This window comes from Gallinula chloropus (assembly GCF_964237585.1).
Source record: "Gallinula chloropus genome assembly, chromosome: 24".
Classification (NCBI taxonomy): Eukaryota; Metazoa; Chordata; class Aves; order Gruiformes; family Rallidae; genus Gallinula; species Gallinula chloropus.
This window is the reverse complement of record NC_140109.1, coordinates 460,863-481,573: the sequence shown is the minus strand read 5'-3', so window position 1 is coordinate 481,573 and position 20,711 is coordinate 460,863. Positions and strand designations below refer to the sequence as shown.

The 20,711-nt window shown below is 43.1% G+C and overlaps 1 protein-coding gene across 1 annotated transcript; it reads left to right on the top strand.

The window, feature by feature from the left end:
* Nucleotides 1-4,258: 4,258 nt before the first annotated feature.
* On the top strand, nucleotides 4,259-12,598 carry LOC311200623 (uncharacterized protein; the record flags this gene model as incomplete). The annotated part of the gene is made up of 11 exons (XM_084274911.1): nucleotides 4,259-4,496; nucleotides 6,959-7,080; nucleotides 7,625-7,673; nucleotides 7,938-7,981; nucleotides 8,121-8,773; nucleotides 9,970-10,075; nucleotides 10,355-10,501; nucleotides 10,733-10,793; nucleotides 11,015-11,181; nucleotides 11,263-11,373; nucleotides 12,518-12,598. 11 exons carry the CDS (start codon nucleotides 4,259-4,261, stop codon nucleotides 12,596-12,598), a joined length of 1,779 nt encoding a protein of 592 aa, XP_084131037.1.
* Between the last annotated feature and the right edge of the window lie 8,113 nt (nucleotides 12,599-20,711).

The following is a 20,711-nucleotide window of genomic DNA, read 5'->3' as shown; positions in this document are numbered from 1 at the left end:
CATCAGCAGTTACCTGCATCTGATCACTACATTCAGTGGCATTAGAAACTACGGTCATTCAGGAGAATCAGCAGACTTTAGACAAGTTCACAAGCTCTGATGCCTTCAGCGCTCAGATACATGGCTCTATGAAGTGGGTGAGGAGGTATTTGCTCAAAGTAAGTAGCACACTTCTTCGAGACAGAGATAAGCTGTGTTAGACTCAAGCAAATAAACAAGAATCCTTCTGAAACCATCACTTCTAGGCAGAGATGGTCATTACAGGGGAAAGCTTAGATGACATGACATCACATAGCATCCCTAAAGAAAGAACGTATTTAGAAGGCACAACATACAAAATTTGACCTTGTCCATGTCCTATATACTATTTCTGTCATCTAAGGGCAAAGCAAGGCATGAATGGCTACTGAAAGAAAATAGTCACTACTAACTGAATAAAACATCATCTCTCACCTAACAAACCTGAGGATTTCAAAGACAGAAAGCAGGATATAAGTTCCCAGAATCCTAAGGAGATCTGAATGACTGCAACTAGTAAGAGAAATTAATTTTGTCTTGCAACACAGTTTTGTCCTGCAGCAAGAGGTTGTTAGAGTTCATATTTCACCCTCACTGAAATGACTCAGAGCTGCTCAGGTTCACTCACTGTCATTATAGTTTCTGTCTTTCTAAAGCATCATCTACAGGCCCTGTCAGCAGACATTCCAGATGCAATTAGTGACCTGCTTTGGAAGAGCAAATTGTGAGTATTCCTATTCACTATGAAAACATGAGACAAGTTCAATAACACCCCCATTTCACTGCCAGCATGGGTGCAAGCTGCTAGAACTACACAGGACTACAGTACAACTTCATTTCAGCTTCCCACTGAGGGGGTGCAAGGGAGCACACTGCTTTCCAGGATTGATTCTCACAAGGAAAAGTCTTTGCATGTTCTGCACAGGTTCTGTATTACATACACCTTTGTTATTCAGGGAATGCCTTTTAAATCACCATCCATTTAGTTCAAGAGCTATTCAGGCAGTAGGATGTTCACCTTTAAAGAGAACTACATGCACAAGGGTGATGCTTCGTTTGTATTCTAATCAGACACTGAAAGCACGTGCAGAGGAATGCCTTATGCTTGCTTTCTATGTTAGTGCAAATTAAGCCCATCATCTTCCAATCCCTGCACCTGTGAAAGAGCATATCAACGAAGGAAACCTTTGCAACAAAGGTTTTCATAGTCAGGAGAGTGAATCGTTGGCAAAACAGCAGCATCTAAAGGGGAAGACAGACAAACACCTAACCCAGCAAATGCCGTTAAAGAGGGTGTGTGCACTAAAGAAACATGTAGTAACAAGGGAGGAAGGAAGCTGTAGAACACTCATCCTACATCCAAAGACACAAGAGGTGGTCCACCCACCGGCAGCATAACCTGAAAGTTTACACACAGAGAGATTTCCAGAGCTGCCCATCATAAACCAGTCTGAAAGGAATTGCTTTAGTTACAGGTATCCACCACAAACTTACAGATGCTCATGGCCATTTTTGCTGAAAATATTACATCAGTAATCAGAATAAATCAGTATACCAGTAATTGCAGCAGTGTAACTATCAAGGAAAGAACATGAAAAAATAATCATCCCCCAACAGAAAGCCCTGGCATGCCATTTTTCCTACAGGGGAGCACAGCAGGAGGAGGGAAGTGCAAACCGGTCTTTCCTGAAGGCTCAGATAGCTCTGTTCATGGCCAGACCTGTGTTTTGATTTCATCCCTTTCCCCCAGACAACTGTCACCAAAGACCTTTACCCAAACCTTCACAGTTGTATCCTTATTTCTTACATCTCCTTTATTCCTTTCTTAGAATAGGTAGTACAGGGGAAGTTTAAAAAGCAGAAATCACTAAAATAGTGGAAAATAATGAAAATATTCTATGCACATAGGCACTTTTCCCAGCTCAGGTTTCACTGGGTAATAAGCTAAGTAGCTCTGTCTGTAGCTGTAGGAATCAAGAGGCATCAACTGAAGTAGTACCTGTGGATCCTAGAAAGCTTATTTCTAATCTCTTTGCTTGCCATGCATGCTCAAACCTGCCTCACCACAACGCACACGCAGGAGGACATGGTGTAGGGCATTATTAGCAGGTCCAAATTTAAAAGGCAGAGATGAAGCTGTAAACAGAGAGCTCGTTTCCAATAGTGCTTGTTGATAGAACAAACACCATAAGAACTGCCTGAAATTAGAGCAACAAAGCAATCACTTAAATTATCAGGTAGCCATTGCAGCTGGAGAGCAGGAGAACCACAGTTGAACAAATACAAAGCCCTGGAGACCGTTTCTTGAAGTGGCCACGTTCCAAGGGGTTTTTATTACTAGCACTGGATATCTGCTTCTCATGGCTACAGAGATGCATTTTGGTCCTCTCTGTACCACAAAACCAGGCCAATTCCTGCTTTAGCTGTGAATACATTAGCATATTATAAACAAGCAGGGGAAACTATCCAATATACGGGTTGTAGTATACAAGGCTGAGAAATCTCCAGTGTGATTTACTGCCCAATAAATTCAATGATTCACCACAGTAATTTCCTGTTCACAGCAGTCCAAATTCTCCCACCTATACAAGTGCTGAGTAGTTCCTTAAATGATGCCTCATCCTAATGATTGGAATAGCCCCATTTACAGAATGGCAATGTGTGCACTCTTCTGTGTCACTAAGGAACTGGACCCTGGCCCCAGCTTATTCAGGTCTCATAAAATCAACAGGGCAAAGTAGGTGAAACAGAAAGAAAATATTTACTAGAGCAGACTGCATCCTTAGTTAAAAATAGATCCTCTTTGGCCTGTCCCAATGTCAGAAAGGTAAATAACTGTTTAACTTCTGAAATATCCTCTAAATAAATCTATTCCCTTAAGCAAACAGGTTACAATCCACAAAGGAAGAAACAGGGATGCTGGTTCCATCAGTACCGAAACAATTCTTTCAACATCCCTGAGACTGGAGTTATGACACTCAGCACAGAGAAAGTGAGAGACAGAGGATTGTGTAGAGAGGATTATCCAGTTTAAACCAAAACACATAACTAATGTTGTTCTTTTAACTCGATCCAGGAGCTCTGGCTGCTTTCTGCTCAGCCTGATATAGAGGATGATTCTTCTTAGGAGTAAAGCTGGAATGCTTTGCAAGACACAGCTAAGGGAGCCACTGCATTTGATAAGCATTGCAGTATTTTACCAGACTAGGTACCTGAAAGAAATACCTGCTTATTCAGTTGAAATGGCAAAGCCCACAAGTAGAAATATACACAGGGAAATACATTTTCCAGGGACATAAGAACACAGTTTAATTCTTGCACTGAAGTCTCCCTGTGACAAGGAAAGAGATATTCCTGTAAGAACAGCGCTCAGCAACATGGGTTCTTGACCCTATTGAATTTCAATAGTTGCACCTGTCACAATAATTAAGAATCTTCCATAGCCAAACAAACTAGAAAACCCCAAATCCCAACACAACACAAACAGAAACAATATCATCCTTAATGGAGCACAAAGCTTTGAATCTGTGAAGAGAGAGAAGCACCACATAGCTGATAGGGGCTGCCTTTCCTTCAATGAAATTCTGTGTTTAAGGGACGATTATTCACTTTGGCTTCTCACACAGCCTTAGAAAATCCACTCTTTTTAATAGGGAAGAATCCACACGACATTTACTTCAGGATCAGTCCCTTTCTTGCACAAGCCCATCAAGCAGTTTAACTCCCAGGCCGCTTCTCCCCGCTCACACCATCCACAGTGCATCAGCCAGACTTTCATTTTGCTGTTTGCACCCAGGGAAAAAGTATTTTTCAACTTGTACTCAACCTCTTCTTGGGAAAAGTCATTTCTTCATCAGCTGCTGCTGCAGATTGTTAGGAAAGAGGGTGGGGCTTTCCCAGGCTGACGTCCTTCAAGCCGTACCTGAGTATAAAGTGTGAGGGAGAACTGCAGCCAAGAAACTCTCAAAAGCTGATCCGAGTGACTGCTGGGATTCCAAGGCTGGTTTATTCTGCAACTCTGATAACTCACTCCTCAAAAGAGAAGACAGAAGGAGGACCCTGCTCCTAGTGGCTAATTACATTGGAGAATTGAATACAATTATCATGTTCTCACTGTGAAACTGGATTGAATTTTTATTTTGGGGGTATTTTTTTAAGGACAGACAGATCAGCTTTTTTTCCCCCCCTCCACTTTTAAAGGTTTTGTTAATTTTTTGGGTTTTTTAAACACACAGTGACAATGTTGCAAACAGTCTGCATTAGTCCTGAACAACTGGTCAACCAAAACATCAGTGAAAATGAAATTTGCGGCTATAGTCCAGGACAGGGATCTCCACTGCCTGGAGAGACTGCCAGTCCCAAAAGCTATTTTCAGAGCCCATCGTTGCCAGACTCTGGATTAACTGAATTTAATGTTGCGAGTCCCAAGATCTACCCTGCTCCTTCACGTAAGCCTCAAGAGATGCCTGCTCCTGCTGGTAAGATCAAATCTTTATTCACACTTTTTGTTGTTGTTGTTTTATGCAAAGTTACTGTGCTGCTTCTGCAGAGTGATAACCACACTGACTTGCACCTCCTTTCGTGCTAGCAGAACGGTGTGTTGTTAAGCTTCTCTAGCAGCAGCAAAGATGTATGGCACATGCTCCTGCTTAAACCTTGTTTGTAACTTCTTGTGGTCTGCTCCTGAAGTCAGCAATCACTCTGTTCTGTAAAGGATGGTCAACATTCCATCACTTCTATCTCTAGCATCTTGCTGCTCATTTACATGCTGAAGTGCAAGTTTGGTTCTGGATCTAGCAGCCATGTGATACCACGACCTTCTGAGGGGTTAACACTGCGAAGTCCTGTCGAAGTGTTTGGTGAATCATTGTCTTTGCCAACTTTCTCAGTTTCAAGGATACACCTGAGCATGTAATCTGACCCATGATATAGTATTTTTACTATAAATCAGCTTGAAGCATCACCAGGTTTGAACTTTTTTATATAAAGGTTTTTAGAGGCCTTTAAAGTACTTCACAAAGAGTAAATCATTCATTGTTAAAACACCAGTCTAGAAAAAGGAATTACTCCCATTGCTAGAGAATCCTGAGAAATAAAGTATGTTTTTTGAGCTCCTGATGTTTTAATTATTGAGTGGTGGGTTAAACACTCAGAAATCTTAACACAAAACAAAATTCAATATGTATTTGAAATGCATCATTTGCTACTTGACATTCAACACCCTCCTCTGAAGGGGTGTCAGCCTCCCTCTGCCTAGAGCAGGGAAGAGAAAACAATCCCCTGCAACTAGAAACCTCATCTTGTGTGGCTGGCTTGCGTGCCAATATTGCCTACCCTGAGCCATCCCAATTTGGGGAGGTGCACCGCTTCCATCCACTGTGCTCCCACAGTTCTCCTCCATGGGACTCAGCCACACAGACACCAGCAGCTGCCACAGACCATATGCAGAGGTTCTGGTCAAGGAGGCCTATTGGTACAGGCACCTCATGATTTACTTAACACTGGCTGTTCCTGCAATCAGAACTGCTTGTCCAAGCCTTGTATACCTTGCTCATTTTAAACTGCTGCCTTGTTCAACTACAAGTGTGTTTTAGTCATGAGCACTGTTTTCATTCCTCTGCACTAGAAGCAGCTGCTTCTCTCTGCTGCAGCAAAGCGATGCTGCTGGGTGACTCCTTATTCTCAGTAGCCCACGCTCGGACTCCCATCCCCCAGGCTCCTTTGGAGCAGCGACCTGCTACACGGTGTATTTTATGCACTAACCAATTGGGAAGATCATGAATTAGTGCAATCAAGCTATTCTTACAACAATAGCTGTTACTGAATGTATTCTGCATGATCATTCTCAAGGGGGGGGAGGGTGTTGGAACACAGTGTTATACAAAATGTATTTCAAAAGCAACCTATTTAAGCTCCTAATCTAGGCAAGTCTTTCAAGTCTGGGGATTCAAGTACAAGATGCAAGAATACCTAAAACAATTACAGAGCAGCTTGTTTTGACACAGACAAACTTGTTTGGACAACTATATATATGTTCTCAAGTAACTATTTCATTTCACTGCAGAAAACCATTGCTTCCCTTTGAATCACACCACCCAGGCCTCCAAACACACCAAGAGCCATCAGAGAAAGGCACTGGGCATACCATCACTGGCTAATTTCTGGAACAAATTTGCTCCTTATTTTCCCATTGATATCAATGCAAGGAGACACAGGGCAGGAAGTCAGAGACAGATTCACTACAACAGATGGAAATTAGAACATGACTAAGAGGGGCAGAGATTTAACAGTGCTGACATACTCCCCAAAAGCAGTCGTGTTCTCTGAGACAGTATAGCACCCCAGAGCTTAAGAGCCCCCAGAGAAAGTGCCCAAGGCCGCATCTCAAGATAGTACACTTGTTTCTGCACCACTGGAAGCTCCAAAACAGAAACATCCAACTGCTTTTCCTTCTTTCTCCCAATCATCCATCTGAATTTCCTTCTGTATTGCTACTCTGCCCTTCTTTCCTTTCCAACTTTTGTGGCACTTTACACTAAAGAGCAAAGTCTCTCCTCTGTCTTCTATTAAAACTGAGACCACCCCTGTACACTAAAGTTCACATAGCAGTTCTCAGGTTAACTCAGCTCTTGCCTAATGGACTCAGACTGAAGATCCCACAGCTACCTTAGGGGTTTGGTTTTGTTATTGTTTCTTAAGAAAAGATTTCCCTTTGTAATGCCTCTGTCTGTTGTAGCCTAAGCAGCAATGCATTTAAGTAGTTTTTAAAGTAGGAAGGAGGCCAGAGCTAAGGAACATGTAGGGTGATGTGGAAATTTCCTACAGCTGATGATGAACATTAGAATCACAGGCTACCTCTCAGGGTGACCTCATCCTCCCACTACTCTGTAACAGCTCGGAGAATTACTTTACTTTAAGCATGATGTTATGACTTTTCCAGACTCTGGACTTAGCTCTGATCCCCCTCAGAAGCGCTACATGGGTGTGAGGGTAAAGATGCCAGTACGGGAATTACTGAGAAAAATTCGGCTTTCCAAAGGCCTGGATTCAGCTCACAGCAAGGTGAGGATTGTTCTTAAGTTTAGAAAGGCTGCTCCCAGGGGCGTAGCGTCACGATGCACACTCCCACTCTGCCAGTGGTCTGGAGAAGTTACACCTAGAGCTGCTCCCTCTCCCGTCCACCAAATTAATACCTGTGATGAGGGTGGAGAACACACCGAGTGTTAAACAGGCCAAGGGCCTGTGCAGGGAACATTTCTAAGACAATGACAGCAAGGACCCATTCCCAGCATGGATTCTATGTGTCATGCAATCAAGACAAAGATGGCCAAGAACAGCAATTTTGCTCTAGCAACCCAGGTTTCTTCACAACCTGCAAAAACAGCCCAAGAAACCAGAAGGCTCCCAGATACCTGGTCTGCCCTAACACTCTTTGTAAAGCTGCCATGAATCACCCTCTGGTTGAAATTTATCCACCTGCAGTATCTGCCTTGCACACCACACAGCACAGGACACAGTTCACCTTGCTCACATGACGATACTTGCTGCTGTTTCACCTCCCGTTACGCGTGAGCATCTCAGTGAGTTGGTGTTTTTGTCTCCCCAGGAAGCCTCGTTAACGAAGATGGTAAGCAAAGGCTCCTCAGGAAAAACAGGTTAGGAAACCCTTCTCTTGGTAACAGAGCCTCCTTTTCTAGCAGGGTCATCACTGTTAGGTACCCAAAGAGCTAGACTGCTTCTCTACCCGGTGATCAGTGACCCACACAGTTTCCCAGCTCCCCTTAAATTGCAGGAGCAGGCCAGCTCTGCATCCCCACCAAGTATGTGTTATCTGTCTGCTAGCTGGGGTGAAATTTCTGATGAGACTATCTTCTGTCTCTCCCTAAATTCAAAACAGCTTATTTCTTCCTTTCCAGCAGAAAAGAGAAGAGTTCACCCTTATACAGAGAAACAGCTTAGACAGGTATGCATAAAACCTTCAACTCCGTGCTGCCAGCCTCCTCGGGCATGTTTCATGCTGTATCACTGAGGCAGAACAGGACACTTCATGTCTGATTTCCCTCCCTCATTTTCCTCCCTCCCCGTTTTTGTTGCTGTTTCAGAGCAAGCAGAGCATTGGGCAAACACTTAAGGGCTTAGAGGACCTTGATATCCTGGTGGAGGTACTGCAAGAAGACTTGGACAAGAGCCGGTTGAAGGAGGAATCTCTACATTCTGTGCCAGGCGGCTTTTGGCAGGGCTTCTCCACAGGTCTGCAAGCCTCTCGGTGGGAAGCTGGAGGAAGCAAGCAGGCAGCTCTTGGCCTCCAGGAAAGATGCCACAGCTTAACCAAGCTGCGTTCTTACTGCTGCTTTAAAGATTCCAACTTGGCACTGCAGGCAGAGGTAGAAACTGCTCTCCATGACATCCAGAAAAATGTGCAAGAGCCCAGCTCACCAGGAACACTCTCAAGGACAAGCGAGACAGAAAGGAGCTGGTGGATACAGGATGCCTGTAGCCAAAAAGATTTCCCAATGCATTTTTCACAGGACACATCTCCACACTTTAATCCATCGTTAGGCTGTTCAGAGGTGCTTCTGGAAGCTAATACAGGCTCTAGAAACACTGAAGGACATTTGAAGTCAACCCTAATTTCTTCCACACAGCAGGATCTCTCTGCCATCTCTTTCTTCCAGTTCCAGCTACACAGAGAAGAAAATTTACTGAGGAATATCCCAGCAGACAAACTGCTTGCACCTGATGAAGATGGCAACAGGTCTCTAATTCTTCTGTTTATCCTGATTTTTATTTTCTGGGGCACCACCTGACCCAAGGCTTTGCTCGAACTTCAACTGCTAGTTTTGGGCTCACCTGTACCAAAGGCTTCCTTGGTCAACAGAAAGCTCAAACTTGCCTCAGTACACAGTTTTAGGCAGATCATAAAATTAGAAAGACATCATATTTGCAGTTATTTGCATATATTGCCAAACTACAGCTGACCTGAGGACAAACTGAGTGTTAATTACCTGTATTACTATTAGTTGCTAACACATGGATGGGAGAATTGTACCAAAACATACATATGCTCCTTGTTTCCAGCATAGCTTCCAAAGAATTGGGAGTGGCTGCTATGTTAGAAATAAAACAAAAGCAAAGGCTTTAGTGATCCCATTTTCCCTAGAATTACATGCTTATAGAGAAAATGACTGTTTATTACAAAAGAATAAAAGTCTCCTGTTAGATTCCATACAGTTCAGCTGGTCTGAGAAGCTGGCATCAAATCAGACTGACAGCAAGCACAGTATGTCCTAGTCTCGAAGGGGAAGACGTTAATTCCTGTTCATATAGGTGATCCCATTACTAATTACAGCATTTATAACTGACACAGGGAAAGCCAAAGACAGCATTGTCCTTTTCCATTCAAAACAGTGATTTTTCAGTGCAATAATAGAATTACAGGCTTCACTTTTCAGCAAGAATGTAACTGGAACCAAGTTACCATAAGACACCAGGTACCATTTCCTGTGTGGCTTTAATCAATACAGAAAAAGAAATCTCACACATGAAAAATATCAATCAATTAAGAAATTCAGATATTTCTACGACTAAGTAGTAGTTTCCCTTCTCTGGATTTTTATGTATCTTACACTGTTTTCCCTGTACCAAAGGATGCTTTTAAATTGAGATTGTTAGTAAAAAGGAATCATGGAGTAGCTCTTGGAAAGGCATGGCAAGATATCAAGAAGGAAGGACCATGAAATCCTGGTGGGCACAACCAATCAAGCAAGACTGCAAAATCAATACCTACACTATTCATATGCAGAGGCTAAAAAAATTAAATTCTTAAACATCCCAAGGTTGTGGCATTTACAAACCTTAAATTCTCAGGCTTTAAAATCCATTCCTACTGTTACTTTTGAGTATTTGAACTGCTGCATTATCTCATAGTGGTTTAAACACGCTCTATTCCAGGCTGCTGCACAAGGCTGTTGCTCAGGGAAGAAGAGCTCTGACATACGCGCTCGCGCAGAGATTCGCCTCCCTAAATAAGATTGATGAGAAGGATGCAGAGAAACGGGTAGGACACTAACTTGCCAACAATAGGGTCATTTTCTATCACACGCACACTCCTTTCAAACCCCAGTAAAGCACCAAGCACCCTCTTGGACACGGTGTGGCTGCTGTCCTTGCAAAGAGGGGGAAACAGGAACCAGGAGGAAGCAACCTGCACAGAGCAAGTATTAGCACAGCTGAGAACAGAACTGAGCCCCAACTCCCCTCCATTTCCTTACAAGTGTTGTTGCTTTAAAAGGCTCTCTTTGCCTTTCACAAAGAGTTTCTCCTGTTCTTCTCTTAGACTGCGTTACACCTTGCTGCAGAGAAGAACCAGCACCTGATGGTGAGTGACCTGATAGCCCTAGGAGCTAACGTCAACGAGCAGGACGGTTCTGGGAAAACCCCACTCCATCTGTGTGCAGAGAATGGATATCTGAGAGTTTTAGAGGTACGTGGGTCGTTTATGCTGTACGTGGGCAAAGGTAAAGCAAAGACAACAGATGTGTGTTCTTTAAGGTCCCTTCAAACCCAAACCATCCTATGATTCTTTTGTTTGAGACAAGGGTTTTCTGCACCTGAATATTGGCTTGGGTCTGACGTGGTTAGAGATGAAGTCGGGAGAGCAGAGGACATTTTGACACTGACGAATCAGAACTTACCCGAACCTCCTTCATTTCAGGTTCTGAAAAACTGCAAAAACAACGGCGTGTGTGTGGAAGTGAATCTCACTGACCACTATGGTAAGAGGAAAAGCATAACCACACAAAACCCTGGTGTGGACCAGGAGTGCAGGACTAGATTTTCTCCAGGCCAAAGAATGCTCCATTTCCTGCTTAAAACTAAAAACCCCACGAGAGTCAGTCAGTCAGTTTTAAGGCGGCAGCCGCCTGTGGTTAGGCAAGTGCAGCATGGCTGACGAGGTGTTAAGCAATGGATCTGTTGACATTTCTGTTCTCTCCAGGTCTGACACCGCTCCACAGGGCTGCTTTTGCCCACACTGTCTTAGTTAAGGAGTCTCAAAGCGCTGACATCAACACGGACAAGGGAAGGTTTCTCAGACTACGCAAAGACCAGATTCTTGAGGGAATTAACTGCTTATTACAAATGGGAGGAAAGGCCGAGCTGCAGGTGAGGACCAGAGGCAGGCTGTTTACTGCGGCCTCAAGTTTCTTAATCTTTTGCAATCAAAGGTTTCACTGTCATTTGCAGGTACTGAATTCGTGTCAAATTGCCACTGCTTATTTAAAAATTGAGGAGAACACAGAACTCATGTGTTTGCTTCAGACTCATAAACGTAACAGACAGAACGTTCTTCAGGAGGTAACTATCTGTAGCTGCTTTTACACAGGCTCTAGCATTGGCACCCAAGAAACTAAGTGTAGCAATGCAAGCTGTACCATCTTGTGCATACAGCAGATGATGCTCCCAGGCTTGCCCTAGCTTGCATAGGGCTGAAAATCCCCTTTTCAATGATAAAGCAGCATAGGAGCTCTTACCACACTTGGTCCCATCCCAGCTGCAGGTACTGCTGCATTCGTTATCACAGAATTGTAGGGGTTGGAAGGGACCTGAAGAGATCAAGTCCAACCCCCCAGTAATTTAGAGGAGCAGTTCAGTTGCATGTAAAGTGCTGCCAGCATACTGCCCATACCTGTCCCAAACCCCTCCAAGCAACCATGCCTTCATTTCCAAAGATTTACAGCACACTAAGCCTGACAGAGGTGTCTCAGAAACATCTTCCTTTGCTGATGAAGGGATGCTCCAGGCCCAAGACTGACTGCTATATTCAGTTACCTTCAGCAGCTTCTTAAAAAAGAGAGCCCATTACCTCTGTACTTTAACACACACATGACAACTAAACGACCCAAAATTTGCATTACTGGGCCAAAAGGCAGACAGATTATCCAGTGGTTATTAGCATTTCTTGATAAATGTTTGGGGCAGGAAGCAAGACACTGAAAAGCAGAAGCTTCAGTGCTTAATAGACAAATAAATTTCCAGAGTGAAACTGTGATCTACTGAAATAATGCAGTATCTGCCAGAGAATCCTCTATTCTTGTCCAAGATTAAGCAAATATTCAGTTTTTACAAGTTACAGCCCTTTTACCTTTTCTAGAGTCTTTTTTTTACTCTGTCAGATAAGAATTCCCATCAGTGTACATGTACAGAAACCTATAACAAGGTTTCAATTAGAAATACACGTTGAACCCACATTTCAAGTAATTTAAGAACTTACTCTAACAGTTATGCTCTGAGGAGATAAGAGACAGTAGAAAACAACAACAAACCCCCCCCCCCCAGTCTGTTATTGACTGAACTGTTAAACATACCATCCCTCCTCCCATCTCATGGTAAGGGGAAGAATCCAGGCTTGGCATGTCAAAACCAGTTTCAGTTCTTGGCACAACATCTGCATCACTGTTTATGCTGGAAATTTACTGTTCTGGTTTCTTCATCTGCATAGAGTTACGGTTTGCTGGATGGCCCGAGAAGAATCCCAGCTCCCTTGTCGCCAGACAACCTCTCTGAACATTTTCCCATGTAATCTTCAGAGCTCTGACATCACTCTTAAAGGTATTTGGCGGTAGGGATTGATTTTGCCTGGTCAGGATCTTTGTAACTGATGTAGCACAGTAGCTAGCTCCAGTCCCTTCCCTGCCTTGCTCTATAACAAATAATCACCAGTTCACATGGAACTGTTGGAAAAGGTGTCCAGTGACTTACAATAGACTTTAGATTAACTCCACAGTTCTGCACAGAGTTTCTTTTGCTTGCAGAGCCCCTTACTCATACAAAGCCAAGTAGAAAGTAGAGCAACAAACATGTGTCATTAGAAGGAACGCTCTGCTTGGAGACCAAGCTGAATATTTGTTCATTTACTGCCTTGCAGGAAAGTGCTGTCAGGCTCACTATCTGCATCTCATCGCCCACGTGCTACAACTGTTGCTGAAGAACAGTCAGTAAAAGTCTTCAAGTGTATTACAGCCTGTTGAAAATATCTCCTCAGCACCCAGAACTGAAGATTAAACTAATAAATGGGGGGAACTTCCATGCCAGGTTTCAGCAGTATTATATATTTAGCATTAGATGCTCTGGTAAGTTGACAGGCCTTAATTTTCTCATCAGGCTGAGCACTTGTTCTTCACTTTGGAAGCCTGTTTGAGTTTCAGGTGTTCTACACTCTGGAGCTCTGGCAAATTTTTAATGCCAATGCCTCATTTAAAACAAACAAGCAAGCAAGGCCCCAAAACCACAACCAAACACCAACCCACCACCCCCAAACAAAAGCTTAGATTTTAGCCCCTCAGAGAACAGCCTTGAGGGTACCAGTGTGAGATTACTCTCTCTAATCCAAACTTAATATTTGGATGTGCTGATAGATCTTAGGCAATATACAGTTTTAAGCATCAGCTATAGGAACTCAGAATCTGATGGGCTGTATTTCATACTGTCTGGAGTCTGGCTCTGAATTTGTCCAAGGCTGGAGTTGCCACACTTTAATGCAGCCCCATTAGAAAAAGAAATGGCTCTAAATCAAAACACAGCTCAGTGTGTGGGTATGTTTTGTTTTAGAGGAAACTGAGCGTGCTTTTTTCAGCAAAAGTCAAGCTCCCTGTTTATGCAATCAGAATTTGACACCAATAATTGAAGATAGGTGAAGTCTGGGAAAGGGTTTGGAATCATTTTCTTTCACTGATTGAACAGAGGAATAGACCTTTATAGAATTTCAGTATGTAACATTTTACAAAGATTGGTTTTTATACCAAGCAATTTTGCAAGTTAGAAGGATGCCAAGGAGCTTAAACTATTCTCTACTGCCAGATACAGAAGCGTTCAGCAAAGTGCCTATAAATTAGATACTGCCTTCCCAGACTTCTTATCCATTTATGTTAACTTCTGATTGTCAATTAGCTGGTTTCTATGAAACTTCCCTGTTTGCTACTTGTGGAGCAATCTACATTTATTTACAGAACCTACAGAATGACCGATCCAGCAATCGACTCACACACGTACCTCCTATTGCAGTAATGGGGGATCTTTCACGAGTGACCATTGCAGGATCCAGTATTAAGTACTCAGCATGTTTGGGGAATAACTTTTTTTTAATGATCCCTTTGTATTTTCTTCTTGTGAAAGGGGTACATCCCTCCTATTGGATATCCTTAAGTGTTAAGCTCCAAGAGCTACGTTGCACAATGTGAATTTTTATTGAAAAATAATAGTGTTTAAGTTAATGCCACTGGGATTTGAGTCTTATCCTAGATTTCTTAAGCCCTGAACAGTTAAATAGTACTTTTATATATTCTCTCTAGTCTGTGACATTGTATTTCAAAATTCTTAAGTATTTTATTAGGAAAAAAACGAAGTTACTCACATGGAGAGCTGTGTAACACTACAGAACATTCTGCAGTAACGGCTTTAAACTGAAGGAGGGAGGATTTACATTAGAGACAAGGGAAAAAAAATTCTTCCCTGTGTGTGTGGTGAGCCCTGGTACAGGCTTTCCAGAGAAACTCTGGCTGCCCCTGGATCCCTGGCAAGGTCCAAAGCCAGGTTGGATGGGGCTTTGGGCACCCTGGGCTGATGGAGGATATCCCTGGCAGGGAAGGGTGGAACTAGATGAGTTTAAGGTCCCTTCCAACCCAAACCATTCTATGATTCTATTCTACCACCTCCTTCCATAGGTGCCCCTCATGTTTTAATCATGGAGAGTCTTTTCTTTTTCCCTTTTTGCCCCAGGTTTTACTCAGAAGTATCCTCCTCTCGGTTGATTCCCCATCCCCAGCATCACCACTCATTCTCCCTTCAGGTTTGCATTTTAACTCACATCTGTGCTCACAGAAGTGTTTGTTACTTTGAAGTGAATTAACAAGAATCTTCTAAGTTACTCAGCTTCCATTCATGTGATTTAATTATCAGACCCAACACTCACTGAAATTAAGACGCCTTTTTTTGACTGAAGTCTGATTAAGACATTCTACATCACACAGAGAACCAAGAATGAAGGAGCATGGTAACCTGAGAAGTGCATCAATGAGTATTCTTGGTTAAGAAAAATTAGTTTGCTTACAGGATGCCTTAAAAAAAAGCACAGAAAACTATTGCACACAATATTAATCAAGTTTTTAGTCACATGGAAAGCATCAAGGTGAAAGGACAGGAACCTTAAGCTATCAGCATGCATCAAAATATACTCCAATCTCAACTAGCTTCTGAAGTGTATTCCACAACAGCTATATATGTATGCAGTGACATTAGTAGGTATGCTTTACGTTGTTTTCTTGCTCCTGCCTGTCAATAAATATATTCTTTCATGCAGTATGTACCTTATTGATTTATGTACCATACTCCATTCACAACAGACGTGACTACTGCTAAAAGGGCAAGTTAAGCAGACAGATTGGGGGGGGTCAGACCTATTCTAGGCTCTATCCACATCACCAGCCTGGTTCAAAGCTCCTGGGTCCCTCTCAAAAGCAGCAGCTGCAAGGCTGTAAGCTTCAAGGTGGTGTGCATGGGATGCAGGCAACCAGACTAGTATCTGAGGTGTGATGACTCCAGCTCACTCACTCTAAATCAGATCACATGTGCTCCCTCAAGCTGTAGTCATGCCTTTGAACTGTGGCACAGGCCATACTTAGAGAGGCTGCTTTGCTTCTTCACCTCACTTCTCATCCCATATTGCAAAATGGGTGCTGTTCCCTGGCTTCCACAGCTACTCAGGCTCCCTGCTCCTTTGAAGGCACACGAGCATTGGTGGTGTAATTGTTCTCAGTGTAGTATAAAAGCCTTGCCACTGAATTGGCTGCAATTTGGCAAAGAAAGATAAATAAATACATCAGCTCCAGTGCTTCGAGCAGTTCTCAGGATCAGGGAAGAGGAAACTCATGAGAGATCTATTGCAGGTTTGTAGTGGCTTGAAGAAAGCCCTGACAAGGATGGATGCTTTCTTTTCCTGGCAGGGCTCTCTGGGACACCGCACAAACATACAACCAGTGGTAGCTGCAAGGCCACAGACCCCACACAAAGTGGAACACAGAGCAGCTGTGGTCTTTTATGGACATCCAGAGTCCTGCACAGCTTTCTAGTCTTTCCTCTTAAGCCTTTCCCTTGGGAGCTGGGTGAAAAGTGGTATCTGCACCGGAGCTCTAAATGCTGGAGTTACCCAGAAGACAAGATGCAAGTCACAGCGAGGAGATAACATACACCATTGTTACAACAGCCTGAGGCAAGGGAATGGGAACTCTATCCTAATTGTTACCTCACTGAGATTCTGGCTACATATTAGATTGTTCTCCACAAAACTGACATCTTAAGATTCCAGAGGGAAACAGGGCACTGTCACAGGTGCTCGGATGCTGCTGCTACAGTGTCACAAGCACAGCAAGTCCTAAGAGCAAAGCCCTAAGTCACTGAGCTCTACTGAACATTGCTGGTGCACACATGTATTTCCACTAGCTTTCAGAAGTTACCAGTAACACAAGCACTTAGTAGAATCTACTAAAAGCATTTCCACCTGGCTGCTCATCTGTATCTGTGCAGCACACGAACTGCAGAAGTGACAAATGGCACTGCAGAGGATGACAAGGTTAGGGAAGATATTCCAAGGATTAACAAGAAACTGCATGGCAGACAGGTGGAAGCTCTTCTAGGTATTACATACATTGAAATAGTAGAAACACCACAAGGAGAGCAGAGCAACTCAGGCCTAGATTTTCAGTGGCATCAAATTCTGCAGACAGCAAGGGAGCCTGTTACAGACCATGTCTCAAGCTTGAGGTGTCTCAAGCAAATGGCTCCTGGGGCACCTGCTTTCTGTAGGTAGTAAGGGCAGGAATGCTCTGCTGTGCTCCCTTCTGCCAAATGGAACTGGAACCAAATCCTTTTTGGGAGAAGGGTATCCCAACCCTTAGGGATCTGACTGCTTTCTGACCCTGTCATCCAGCCTGCTATGAGACCAAGACTGACCACAGGAGATCAGCCTCCTGTTTTGTTTTTATCCTCCCAAACGTGTTCTTGGAATCATACTTTGCTGTAATCCACAGTTATTTCAAAGACTCCCTAAGGTTGATGGATTTTCCTTAAATAAGCTATCATGTCCCAGATCCACAAAATTTAGCTGAGAAGCACCTGAACAGATAAACAGATAATGTTAAACTTAGAACAATGCCACGACTGCAAGTAAAAAGCAGACAAGAACATCAATTACATTAGCTAAAATCCTAGCATGAACAAAAATAATTCAGTCTTTTTAGATGAGGAACCAAGAAGAGAGTCCAGGGAAAGCCAGACACTGAAGAGAATCCACCCCAGCCCTTTGAGAATATGGATCAACAGCTGGCATTCAGGAAGAAACTCTGGCATTTCCTCTGCAGCGTTCTGCATCCCGTTTCCCATCACCCCGCACCTCTCTCCACGTGATGATAACCAGGCTGCATTGCAAGCAGAGCTGGAGGAGCCAAGTTTCTGAGCCAAGCCAGAGGGAGAGGCTGTGCTCCTGGCTGATTCAGATTCTTTTACAACAGGCTCACCCATCAAGTTTTATTTTTCTTGCTTTCTTTGTGGCAAGAGAGACTTGGAAGCCAGATGATTCGGTCTGAAGTGGTACATGTTTCTACAGCAGCGCGAACAGGACACATGAAGTTAAAATTAGAGAGGGGGGATCCCACTAACTGAAAACTTGAGTGTTTCAGGGACTTTGAGGAGAGATTATGGTGGGTAGAGGGGTAAGAGCAAAGAGGACAGGACACTGGCTCCAGCTCAACCTGGATAGCAGAGCTCTCACACTGTGGCAGTCTCTATGACTCAGACTGCCCCAGCCACATACAAGGTAGAGGCTTCAGTTCAATGCACACTCCATAAGTCCATACCCAGAAGCTTCACTTGTCCTGACAGTAAGCACGCTGTGCAGCTCAGCATCTGAAGGGTGCAGAATCAGCCCCGAAGCAGTCCCTTCTGTCTAGAGGCACTCTATAGTGGGCTGGAGTTTCACATGTCCCTACTTGACATAGTTACGACCAGCCGGGCACGTGGCACCCGAGCCCCAAAGTACCACACCATCATTTTCCCATCCTTCCCCCCACCTCATGCCATGTGGTTTCAAGGAGGAGGAAGGGTGAACTGTAGCTATCAGGAAATCATTTTCCTGAGGAAAGATGGTGAGGGGGAGCTGTTGCTGACCTTCCTGCACTGTCCTGGAGACAATGCTTATTTCTCCTTCCTCGTGTTTCCAGGCTACAGTTTTTTATTTGTCATCTGCTTTGAAAACACCTTTACCTCAGTGGTGCAGTTTTTGGGTTCAATTGGCTCAGCAGCAAGATTTTACGCTCCAGTGGATAAAACACTTCTCAGGTATAAAAACATAAGATATGAAACAGTTGATATTAGGAAGGCCCCAGGCACTGCTCTGCTCCATGTCTGGCTCTGCTGCTACACCCCTGAGAAGCCTGTCTGGGTAGGTCTCAGTTCTTCATTATCTCTATTTGTTATCTCTATCTATCATCACTAGCCAAATAAGTTTACAGATGTCTCTTTTTTTCAAACATAACAAGGTCTCCAGTACAAATATTCTAATGTGTGTGGTGTGATAAGTACATGCAGAAACCCTAACAACATTACCTCAGTAACCAGCAGGTTACTGTATAACCCAGAATACTCACGTCAGACCTAAAAGAAACCAATCAGAATGAATTAATGCAAAAATCTAGTGATAGATTCTATATACATTAAGATTGGGTTGGTTTTGCTTTGTTTTAAACAAAATTCTCTGGATGCCTCTGCTGCTGCTGAGTAACTGATTTTCAAATCCTTCACAAATATTCCAGAAAGATATTCACAGCGAATTCTCAGAGACACGTAACAACCGGCCTTCAACGGTCTAGGAAAGGATCCCCCCCAAAACATCCATCCTCACAAACCCTGAGACTTAAAACATTTTAGAGTCCATACAGCACTGCTCCCTTAAAACTTCAGTTTGCATTTTCTTCACCAGACACACATCTCTGTCCCTTTGATAAAGCTTCTTTAGGACTAAAAGGTATGTTTATGCCTCTCCTCGGGCTGTAATAAAATCCCATTTAAATTAAGCAAGGACTATCTGCTTACTAGAAAGTCTAGGAATACCAGTAGTTGGACAGTTTCTGGTTTCATTTTTTAGTGCTTCCAGGTGTACATGTTTTGCCTCCTAGTGAACACGACCCTTCTGTTTCCCTGGAATTATTACTCATGCAGAGGCAATCCCTTTTCTGATACAATAAAAGATAAGCTTCTGCAGAACCCAGCAGTTCTCCAAGTTCACAGCAAACAGGGTGTTTGCTAATGTGAAGCACGTACACTGTTAAAGTCCATTGTGGTGACATTGTGTATGTAATAAAATTCTAGTATTAGAATGACCTTTATTTTCTATGTACACAGCAGAGAATTTCCAAGAAAATACTTGTCTACTGTAGCACAACAGTCTCAGCTACATTCTCTTACAGATTAAAGCAAAACTTTGGCGTTTAATTCCCATAGGAAGCAAAAGCCATATATTGTCCACATTACTACTTCTCCCAGAACTAGAGTTCAGGTGCAGAGGTGGGAACTTATATCCTTCAAGGTTTTAATCCATCTAGCTATGAAACACTGCTATTGCAAAAATACAAGTACAAAGCAAAATCCCCACTCACTTCCAGTCTCTGCACTTGAAAAATCTAAGTCCTCTTTGGTTCATAACCTGATCTGTGTGAAATCGAATCAGGATTCAGCTGACTTTGCAGGATTATCTCAGTATAACCAGTCTTTAGGGGTTTTGTTTTCCAACACAACAGTTGACTCCTGAGTGCCAGGAGCTTTATACTCATTCACTTCTCTAAAGAGAATGAGATGAGCAGTAAATAGTGAATAATGATAATTTTAAAAAACCAGATAAGGCAAGGAAAGAGGAAGGAAAATAACATTAGGCTCTTCCCCATGTCACATCACCTTTACCACTCTGATTTAATGGGTGTTGGTTGTTTTCCTGCAGAGGACAAATAACTCCATGAAACCCCAGATTAGGCTGTCACACACTTTTCTTTTATATGGAGAAAGATTCCTTCCTCTTTTGCAGGGATTAAGCATGTTGCAGACCAAAATAAAATGCAAAATCAAAAAATTCCACACACCAAAAATAAGCCAGCCAAGACAAAACAAGGATAATTATTTTCCTGGTTTGTGTTGTGTGTTGCAACTCCTCCAAACAGGAAGCAAGTCTGCAGGAACTAGCTGTAAACCTTGCTTTTTCTCTCAGATTGGTGGAATAAAATTAACTTCAGACCCCCCACCACCTCCCCCATTTAGCCAACTGAGAAAGGGAATACAGTGAATGCTTCAAGTTGCCATAATATCCTCACCCTGGCATTGTGGGTCAAAGCAGGTTGCACCTTTGAGGGTAGCAAGTCCTGTGAGACTCACCTGTGGTTAATACTACCAAAAAAGAAAATAAAATCAAAATTACTTTGGCTTTGTACCAACTGTCACAGCCCAGCCTTTCTCTGGAAGTCCTTACAAATATTTTAGCATTTGCATAAGCTTCTCTTCAGAAAACCCACAAGACTGTAAAGCAAGCGTTATCTAAAGGTACCTGGCCTTCTAAAGAAGTCAAAGGCTGCTGCAAACATTATTGGCAGAATAAAGTT